The 10843-nt window shown below is 55.9% G+C and overlaps 1 protein-coding gene across 1 annotated transcript in view; it reads left to right on the forward strand.

The window, feature by feature from the left end:
• PHOX2A (paired like homeobox 2A) overlaps positions 1-10619 on the forward strand; it is a 14208-nt gene extending 3589 nt beyond the window's left edge. The window contains exons 2-3 of the mRNA XM_045023065.1: positions 118-305; positions 6163-10619. Of these exons, the coding sequence (XP_044879000.1) occupies positions 118-305; positions 6163-6594 (620 nt within the window). The 3' untranslated portion in view covers positions 6595-10619. The remainder of the gene's footprint in view (positions 1-117; positions 306-6162) is intronic.
• The last annotated feature ends 224 nt before the right edge of the window (positions 10620-10843 follow it).

The raw sequence follows: 10843 nt of genomic DNA on the forward strand, positions 1-10843 counted from the left end.
CCTATAGATCGCTACAGATATACCCCCCCCTTTAACTGCGCTCTCTGCTCTCAGACCCTCGCGCATTTTCCTGCTAAGTAAAGCCCCCCCCATGTCTCCCCCCTCTCTCCCCTTCAGTTCCCTACAAGTTCTTCTCCGACCCCTCGGGGATCAACGAGAAGCGAAAGCAGAGACGGATCAGGACCACGTTCACCAGCTCCCAGCTGAAGGAGCTGGAGAGGGTCTTTGCTGAGACCCACTATCCAGACATCTACACCCGGGAGGAGCTGGCGCTGAAGATCGACCTCACCGAAGCCAGGGTCCAGGTAAGCCCAATTCAGCCCAGATAGCCTTGCTGGGGCTTGATTTTCATGACACAGCGCGTCCCTGAAATGCAGAGTCGCCTGCGTGTATTATTACAAATAAATAACAGCCCTTTTATCGAGCACCTGCCATGCAAGGATCTCAGCGTGGCTCATGGACATTCGGGAGTCAAGCTTCACGCCATCCCGGGGAGGTAGGACAGCGGCCTCACCCCGTTGTGCAAATGGGGAAACTGAGGCAAGGAGCAAGACCGTGACTTGGCCAGCTCACACAGTGAGTTAGTGGCAATGCCGGGAAGAGACTTGGGGAGTCCTAGCCCTCAGCTGCATGCGCTAACCATTGTTCCACCCTTCCTTTGTTTGGGGTCCCTAGTCACCAAAGCTCTTAAGCAGGTTCTGAATTTTAAGCAGGTACCTCTGTCCTATTCACTTCATTGGGACTTAAAACCTACTTAAAGTTAAGCACATGCTGCATTGCTTTCCTCAGCTGGGGCTCGCTGGGTCCCAGTTCCCCACCTGCAAAATGGGATTTCCCATCTCCCAGGGTGGGTTTATAGTCATAGAACCCCATAAATGTCGGGCTGGAAGGGATCTTGAGAAGTCACCTAATCTAGTCCCCTGCGCTGAGGCAGGGCCAAGCAAACCTAGACCCACCCTGCCAGGGGTTTGTCCAGCCTGGTCTTACAAACCTCTGGTGACTGGGATCCCACCACCTCCCTTGGAAGCCTGTTCCGGAGCTTCACTACTCTTAGAGTGACAAAGTTTCTCCTAATCTCTGACCTAAATCTCCCTCGCTGCAGATTAAAGTCCATTAGTTCTTGTCTGACCTTCAGTGGACATGTGTCTGACATAGGACACTCCCCTTAACACACCCCAGCATGAGATCAGCCTCTTTGCTCCTGCATCGCAGCATTGGCTGTGTTCAGTCTGTGATCCCCGCTCACCCTCAGCTCTCCGGCAGCACTACTGCTGTTAGCGAGTTACTTCCCATTCTGCAGCTGTGCATTTGATTGTGCCTTCCTGAGTGTAGTACTTTGCGCTTGTCTTTATTGAATTTCATCTGGTCGATTGCAGACCAAGGTGTGGAGGTGGGTTTGAATTCTAACCCTGCCCTCCAAAGCGCTGGCAACACCTCCCAGCTTGCTGTCAGCCACCGATTTTATAAGCATCCTCTCCACTCCGTTATCCACGTCATTAATGAAAATATTGGCTGGCACCTGACCCAGGACAGACCCCTACTAGATACGTCCTCCCAGTTTGACAGGAAACCATTGATAACTCCTCTTTGGGTATGGTTTTTTTTCAACCATGTGTGCAACCACCAAATAATTCCATCTAAGCCACATTTCTCTAGTCTGCTGACCACACTGTCACGTGGGCCCGTGTCAAAAGCCTTGCGAAAATCAAGAGCCATCACATCTATTGCTTCCCCTCAGCCATGAGGCCAGTAACCCCGTCAAAATACTGAAGCCGAATACGAGGATATGAGAATAAATACTTAGCAGCTGCTCGGATTGAGCTGTATAAGTCACTAGACGTGATGGAGCATTATGCAGCACGGGGACTGGTGGTCAGGACTCCTGGGTTTACCTGTGCCATATAGCTGGTCAGATCTGGGCTCCACTGGGTCGGGGGCTGCACAGACACTTGGGAAGACCTGGTCCTGCCCCAAAGATTCCAGAAGAGAATCATCCCTAGTTAGGAGGCTGCAGTTCAAGGCCCCAGATCAGGAGCATATCCCTGTTCAGGAGAGCACGTTTAACCCTAAGCAAGCGCTTTCCTGAACAACGTGCAGTGGGTGGACCATTTTCCCACCAGGAGGGTAATTAACCATTAGAACAACTTGCCTAGTGATGTGATGGAGTGGCCATCCCCTGACGTCTTTAAATCAAGACTGGCTGGCTTTCTAAAAGCGACGCTCTGGCTCCATCTGAAGTTGTGGGCCTGGTGCCAGAATCCCTGGGGTTGGTTCTCTGGCCTGGGCTCTATGCGGGTCAGATGCAATGACTTTCTGAAGGCAAAACCTTTCCTGAATCAGGCCCAAAGTCACAGCTCGGCTCCTGCCCTGTGAACACTCAGGGTATCAATCCAATGTGACCTCAGCCCACTTATGAATTGTCCCGTCCTGAGCTGTCCCAGGGCATCAGACCCTTCGGCAGAGCCTGGCGCAGATGAGGTCTCTGCGTTTCAGTACAACAGCAGGTCCCCGCCCCATTCACACGCCCATTCAGCGGGTGTCCCCCTCCCTCGGAGGCGAGTGGGGCTTGTCGCTGGCTGGAAGGCAGGGACCGTGGGGACGTGCTCCTGGGTCTGTCTCGCTCAGTGCGTCTGAGAGGCGGACGGGGAGGCAGGAGAATCAGGAGCTCGTCTCTGGCAGTGGTTGCTCCTGGGGTGAGGGAGCTGCCTTTTATTTTTTGTGGGAACAAAGCACTGGGGAAAGGAGCTGGCCTGACAGTGCAGGGGCCTTGTGTAACCCACAGTGCAGCCCCTGGTTCTGTGCCGAAGGGACCACCCCATTAAGTGCCCTCAAAGCACTACCCAGTGGACACCCAGACTAGGGTTAGTGCTCCTCGTTCACTGAGCTCAAAGCCCTTTACACAGGTGACAAGGCCCATAATCCATGTTGGACAGATGGGGAAACTGAGGCAGCAGCAGGGCAAGGGACGTAGCCAGGGTCAGGTGGCAGGTCAGCTGGGAATAGACCCCACAACTCCTGACCCTCATGCTGATTCCCTAAACCGCTGGGCCCCCTGCAGCAGGCTCCTCCTTGAGCGCTGCCTTTAATTAGGCGTCAGGAGCCAGTTACACAGTCCCAGCAGGTCCCTGTGCCCGTCCAGTCCTTGTCCCGGCTCTCTCTGCTGAGCCTGCCAAGAGTGGTGCAAATTAGGACCAGAAGGGTGGGGTGGGGCGGGAGGGGGAGGGGTAACCCCCCGCCTTGCGAATTCCGTCTCGTAAAACACCCAGCGCCAGCGGCTGTTCTGGCACAATGGCATGACAGTGGGTCTCAGCAGCAGGCTGATCACTGCCCGCCCTCGTCTCCCATCCTAGGGCCAGCAGACCCCGCAGATGCCATGCGGCTGATCCGCCTGGAGGAGCCATGCCGGCTTAGCGCCATTCAGCCCCGTGCGGCTGATTTCCCTCGGGGTCAGCTGCCGAGAAATGGCCACGCCGGCTGCGGGCCCCGTGAGCTCTGACTGGGCGGCTCCGCTTCGCCTCGTGCGGCGGGGAACTTCTGCGCCAAGCTCCAGCTCCTCTTAGAAAACAGGCTCTTGTCACTCGGCCCAAATGAATCTGGCTCCAGAGCTGGCTCCCTAGTCCCTACCCGAAGCCATCACAGCCGCCTAACTCCGCTGTGAGATGGCTGCGCCGTTACCGAGCCCGCTGGCTGCAGCATAAGCAGCAGGAGCAGACAAACGGCTCAGGAAGCAAAGCTCCCGTCTCTGTGTCACAAACTACGGCCAGGCGCTGCAGGGCGCAGACCCAGGGCCTTTAGCACCAGCCTAAGCACTTGATCTGAAGGGGCTGCTGGGGCAACCACTAGAGGGAGCCACAGCCACACAGGGTCAGCTGACCCAGCCACGGGAAAAAGCCACGGCGACGTATAAAGAGGAGCAGAAATGCTAGTAAATTGAGATTTTCTTTTTCAGTGGCGGGCATCAAAATGGGTCTGGGGAGGAGAGACAGGCAGGGGCAGAGATAGCAGACAAAGGGCTGGATTCTCCCCTCCCATTCAGGGTTACTCCAGATTTACACGGGGCGAGAGCGAGCGGAACTGGGCGCTTCAGAACAAGGACTCGGTGTGGGGCTGTACACAAACGAGCCAGGCCTCGGCTGAGCTCTCCCGGTGCTACCGGAACATCCTAAAAACTAAGAATAAAGGCAGGGGGAAGGAAAGGCCTTTTCATTGCTGCAACCGTAACAATCATTTCTCGGAGCCCAGTTCTGCTCTCAGCGACGCCGGTGAAAATCCAGGAAACTCCAGCAGTGAACGGAGAATCTGGTGCTCAGGCTGAAAGGGCCAATAAACAGGTTCCAGGCCTGGCAGTCAGTGCATGGGCAGCGAAAACTCCCCAGCCCCCGTGCCACACGACTGCCCAGAGCATAAGCTTTTGGGGCCAGAGCCCATGCATTTGTTCTTGGTGCACCCAGCGCCTGGCTCATGCGGGGAGAGGCCCTCGTGGCACTATTGCAATACAAATGCAGGCGTGCCACCCCCAACCCTTCAAAAATCAGATAGCAGGCCCCCAAATCGTTCGATTTTTTTAATTGGGATCTTATTTGCCTGCAGCTTTCCTAGCCTTGTTAAAAAGAAAGCTGAGATTCTCACACAATCTCCTGACTCCCGGAACTGGAGCTTTAAGGGAAAAAAATCAGCTCTTGTGAGACTGGGACAAGTCATTTCCCCTCCCAGGAGAAAAATACGTTACCGGCTGTTATAAAAAAGACGGTGGTCGGTTGTTCTCTGTGCCCACTGACTGTACAATCAGCCGCAGCCAGCTTAACCTGCAGCCAGGGCGATTTAGGAGACCCTGGGTTGTTGTCTCTGGAACAGGCTTCCAAGGGAGGTCGTGGAATTCCTGCCATTGGAGGTTTTTAAGAACAAGTTGGACAAACACCTGCCAGGGATAGCCTAGGCCAGTGGTTTTCAACCTACTTGCCATTGTGGGCCACATATGCAGCTCTCGCTGAGTTATGTGGGCCGCATCCACACACTGTATATGGCCCTGAGGACGTCACATGGGCGCAGCTGTGTGCTGAGTGGGCCACAAGCGGGCGGCAGGTTGAGAACCACTTGGCGCAGGGGGCTGGACTTGATGAATTCGCCAGGTCTCTTCCAGCCTGCCATTTCTGTGAGTCTGTGAAAATCGCGAGAGTTGGCACCACTGCCAAGAATAATAATCATAAAAGAACCAACAACCTGTCTGTGAAATGAATGGCTGGTAAATTTCCAACACGAAAGAAAAGGGACTAGAATTTAACAGCAAATACAATCGCGTTGTGTGGCCAACAGCCACCCAATCTCCACTCAACCCCCTCCTTTAAACTCACCCCCGATGCAAAGCCCACCTCAGAGAACACAGCACTGAATGAAATGCCCATCAGCACCATCGATGAACATCTGTCACTACTGTGCCACATGGTGCTTTAGAGCCCAGAACAAAAATGGCTAGTCCCTTCCTGAGATGCACCGAGCAGCTCCGTTAACCTCGTCCCAGAGCCTGAGAGGCATTTGCTATGTTCATGGCACGCACACAGAGAAGTTAGAGAAAAACCTAAATCCTTGGCTGGGAGGTTACACCATAACACTGCTTTATTAATTAGCATTCAGAAGGATAAGACACAAGAACCAAAGAGAAAGAGAGAGAGAAAGCAGGCTGCTCACTGAGGCAGAGGCACAACTCACTCCACCTTATTCTAGATGAATTGCTGCTAGCTAAGCCAGCTTGCATGCTTCCCTGCAGAGCCCCCTAGCCTGCAAGCAGGATCAGGAAAACACCCTGCGCATTTAAAGTACCAGCTTTTCATTTTAATACGGTTTTCAATATACTGCAGTATTTGGGCACCTAACGCCAAGTGATGTCAATGGGAGTTAGGTGCTTAAATACCTTTGAGGCTCCAGGCCCTGCTGCCTTTGGGAAATCTGCTCAAGAACGGGGATTTGTATAGGTGGTTGGCTGGAGAGCCTCAGAGGGAAGGTGCCATGGAGGTGCAAGTGAAATCATTATTAAGCCTCACTGTGAGCCCATCACTCAAGAGACAGCTGACTAGGTTGTGGGTAGATCCCTCTTTCCTCGCTTGACATGGTTTTTCTGTCCCCCGTCCCGTTTCCGGTCACCGTCCCACCCCTCACCCCATCCAGGTTTGGTTCCAGAACCGACGCGCCAAGTTCCGCAAGCAAGAACGGGCGGCAAACGCCAAAGGGGTGAATGGCGGCTCCTCGGCCAACAAGAAATCTGACCCGCGCTCCTCCTCGGAGGACGACGAGTCCAAGGAGTCCAACTGCAGCCCCACCCCGGACAGCACCGCTTCACTGCCCACCACGGGCAGCCTCCACAGCCCCGGGAGCAGCCTGAGCCCCAGCCCCGGCACGGGGCAGGGCCTCGGACCCAGCCACGCCGCCCAGTCCTTAAAGGCTCCCATCTGGCCAGGGGTCAGCACCAGCAACGGTGCCACCAACACGGCGGAGCTCCTGAAGGCGTGGCAGCCGGCCGAGGCCATGCCAGGACCGTTCTCCGGCGTCCTCTCCTCCTTCCACAGGAAGCCCAACGCCCTCAAGACAAACCTATTCTAATGACCGGGAATGGACCGCGCCAAACAAACATTGCCAACTCCTTCGTGTGCCATTGTGTGCGACATCAAATAGCTCTCCCCCTCCGCCCCCTTCTCTAGCTAGTAGTCTCCAAGGTTCCTCTCTCTGTCTGCAGAGCCAGGTAGACTCCCCCAGGCCTCCGGGAAGGGCCAGATTCTCCCAGGCTGGAGGGAAGTACTGAAACGGACACCCGGCGGAGCCATGCCTGCAACCCACCATCTCGTCTGTGTTTCTAGCAGTACTCAAGAGGACAAATGATGCACCCCCCGGACTGAACTGCCCCTCACCCCACACATCCCTAGGGAGGTCGACCTCGCCCAGCCGTGAGGCCGGCTTAGCGACTACCAAGCAGCTTCCCTTGGGGTGGGGACCAGTGCGGCCGGCCAGGCACTCACCTCCTGTAGAACAGCTGTGTGGTGGATCAGTCACTGGGGAAGCTCTTCCCCACCTCTCCGCCAACGTGCACAGGGCTCTGGCTGAGAAACATCACCTTCCGCTGCCACCACTGTTCTCCTGGCGTGCTTAGATCGCAGTGGAAGAGTGGTCTCCTTTTTGAGCTCCTGGGATGCCAGGGTCCCCTGGGTGTGCAGTGGTCTCCGGACCAGGCCGGGCTTTGCCTCATTTTAAATGTTGTACATACGTAGCTATATCTAGGGAGGGGGAGTACCCCAACGGCCAGCAGCCCAGGGAAGAGGGGGTGTGGAGGACAGCTAATCCTTCTGCTGAGTGTGCCATTGAGCCGTTAGCCACGGGCAGGGCAGGCGTGGGAGGGTGTTTCGTGGCCCTGTTGGCCAGAGGCCTACGCTAGCCATCTCTTGGGTAAGATGCAGTCAGGGACAGAGCAGAGAGCGTGTTTCTTTAGCTTCTCATGACCCCGTAAGGAACCAAGGAAGGGGTATAACAGCCCTGAGTAGTCCTGGGGATGCAGGTGGGTGTAGTGGAAACTGTGATTGGACAGTCCCTGGTCAGAAATAGCCAGCTTCTCTCCCCCACAACGGCCATTCACCGTGACCCCTATCCTGAGAGATAGCAGGGCTCTTCTGTCCACTCCTGGGTCGCCGCTGCGGCTGGAAACCTGGCGTAAGTTCAGCACCAGCTCCGCCTCACCACGGGGAGATGTGGATGGGCACCACATGTAGCCCCTTCTGAACCCATCCAACTGTTTTCGGGAACCACCAGGCCTGGCTCCTTGGGGCCCACTAGAGGAAGGCTCTAGCACCCTCCCGCTTAGCCCCAGACCGGAGGGGTGGCCATTTTGAAAGACTGTCCGTGGCGATGCTCTTCCCCACTGACTCCTACGACGTAACACTGTGATTGAAACTACCGCAGCGGGCAGCCGGCGCCCCATGGCACTGGACTGGTTTCTCCGTCAAGCCAAGCGAACAATCATTAGCTGGACCCTTGCGATGCCTTCTCCATCCAGTAGAGGGCAGGTTTGAGGCCGCCAGGCAAAGGAGAGGCACTTTCTTTTGGGTGTGGCCAACGTTGATAGTTTCTTTTATTGCTCAATGTTGAATTTCAGTCGAGACATTGCCCAGCGGTGGAAGGAGGGAAGAAAGCACTTTATGGCGGGGCTGGGCAGGCCAGCCGACCCTGTCTTGGCATGTACCTCGTTGGGTGAGCGAGGATCAGAACAACAGAGGCATGGGGAGGACTGCCCGTGGCTTCTGCAGACAGTTGCTGGCAGCGCCCGGATCCACTATCCCAAACTCCACTGCTGCAAGGACCCCGGGGAACCAGCAGGGACAGCTGGACCGTGCTCCTCAGGTGCAGAAAGGAAACCAGGCCAATACGTCTGTTTAGGACCCCTCATCCCACCGGATGCAAAGCGTTTCACAGACTGCGCACAGAGGGACCCCGCGCCCGCCCCTCCAACGCTGTTCCCGTTGTCACTGCTCCAGGAAGTGGAGACGAACGCTGTGTCCAAATGGCGCCACGGAGGGCACTGGAGGGAGGTGGGATGACGTCACGCTTCTGGTGGGCGAGGACCCCAGGATTGGTGACTTTCTGGCAGAGATAAGGGCCACGGTCCATGCATGGTTTTGCCTCTTCCCTGGAAGACGACCCCTCCAGCGGCCAGCACTGCTCACTAGCAGGCAGGGTCACGGGGAGCCCCTTGCCTCGGACACCGTGTCAGGGCGTTGACTGACTTCCCTGCAGCACAGCATCTCACCCAGCCACCAGGCTGAGGTAGAGTTTGGCCCTGACTCTACCAGAAGGACTCCCCCAGCCCATGCGCCTGCACCACCAGGGTGTCTCTTGAAGGTCGCTGACCGGGCCCAGCCCTGTTGACCTGGGACGATCTAAGGAGCAATGGCTGCAAATTGCAGACACCTCAGACACTGACGTTAACGCCCAGACTGCTTCTGTGATGCCAGGCTCAGGCCTCTAGTTTTCAAAGATGCCTGTGGAGAGAGCCGTGACTCATGCCCCTCTTTCCTTGGGGACGGTCTTGCCAGCTGCAAACTGTTCCGGAAACAGACCATGGGCAATATTAACAAGTATTGAACATCTAGGAGCTTGGGAAGGCCTAAGAGCTGCTGAGGGTGGGGCAGGGCTGGGGGTCTAACCAGAACTCAGAAGGGTCCAATCCCTGAATGTCTATTGCAGGCCCAGAACTCACAGCCACAGCACGCCCAGTCACCGCAGCAGCGAGTTCCAAAGATGCCTAACTCAGAAAGTGCCCAACCCCCACTGGAATATTATAGGAGTTGGGTGCTCGTGCTGGGCAGCCCAGCCCATGCTGTAGTCGGTGCCTGTTGTCACAGAGCAGACCCCTGCGGAGGGAGGAAACGGGTCAGAGGAGATGCCGGAGGCTGCCGAGGTCTTGTCACAAAGCCTCTGGCTTCAGGCAGGTGTTAGCAGAGGATTGGTCTGGTGTGGCCCTGCTGAAATTAGCATAGCTGCGTGAGCTGGGTGTTTGTGTGTGTGTTCTTCACAGAGATGGGGGGTGCCAGATCAGTGCCATTTGTAGTTACAGCCGAAGCCTGTCCCCATGGACACACCCACAAATCTACCTTCCATTGCCTGACAAACTCCTGAGCATCATGCATGGCCTGTGGCCGCTGGCACCAAAGCCCGTCGCAGGCGTTCCTAGCACCGGGGCAGTAGCTCTGCTTGTGGGTTCGTCAGCGGGGAACATCCCTCACTCGGGTGTGGGAGAGGCAAAACAAGAAGAGGTATTTAGCCACTCTCCAGTTACATGATGTTATTATGTGTTCAGCCGGTGCTAGGGGTGAAGGAGAGATGGGATTCCATCCCTGGAGAATGTACCTCAGAGAGGAACCTACCCACGATGAACCTCATCTCCGGGGAGATGCCTGTGCACGGGGAAAGTAAAAGGGTCGTTAATGTGGAAGAAGCAAAGTCATTACGGTCCCCTGCAGATCTTAGTAAAAGTTGCGGGGTCGGCTCTGCTGACTTCTGGCGCTTCCTCTGCCGTGAGGAACTGATCACTTTCTGTCCTCAGGGACCAGAGCTGAAAGCAGAACATCCCAAAGCGCAGCTGATAGGGTCAAGCTCATGAATTCAATGAGCCAGCTAATAGGGGTGGTGAAGGGTCACCGGCCAACCCCCTTCCATTGAGCACTAGCTACGCAAACACTGCTCACTCATGCTTTTGTGCCTCTCACGGGTTCTTCCCTTGTCCTCATGCACTCTGCTGGGTTTGGAAGTTCTGCTCCAGCGGTGAGGCCAGGCAAACAGGACGCAGCAGGGGCCAGGGGAGAAGGCACGTCCCTAATGCCACAGGGGCCAGGTGCATGCCCTGTATTCACAGAGGAGGGGGACACGGGGGACCCTACAGGTGGGCTGTTTACCAGGCCCGGGGCATCTTGCTGACTGAGCTCTCCCCATCAGGAGCGGCTCCGTAGCCCCCTTGGGCGCCGAGGTCCCCCCTCATTGGACGCTGTACGACTGTTGTTTTTTTTTAAACCTGTTCTGTAATTTATTGAACCCATTTGCCAATTATACTAATCCAAATAAAACTTAATTTATTGAAGAAGCCATTGGCCGACTCTGCTCTTCGGGAAGCGGGGACAGTAATGTGGTGGGGGAACCCCAGCTTGGACTGGAGAGATGGAGGATGTGACATGCCCCAGCTCACAATCCCAGGTCTAGCAAGGCCAGTTGGTGCCCTGCCCGAAGGTATCTGCACGCCCCCTTCCCTGCAGGTTACGCCGTTGTTTTAGTTTGGGATTCAGACCATGCCTAGCATCAATTCCCGGCTCTG

Source organism: Mauremys mutica, chromosome 1 (assembly GCF_020497125.1).
Source record: "Mauremys mutica isolate MM-2020 ecotype Southern chromosome 1, ASM2049712v1, whole genome shotgun sequence".
In the NCBI taxonomy this organism is placed as follows: Eukaryota; Metazoa; Chordata; order Testudines; family Geoemydidae; genus Mauremys; species Mauremys mutica.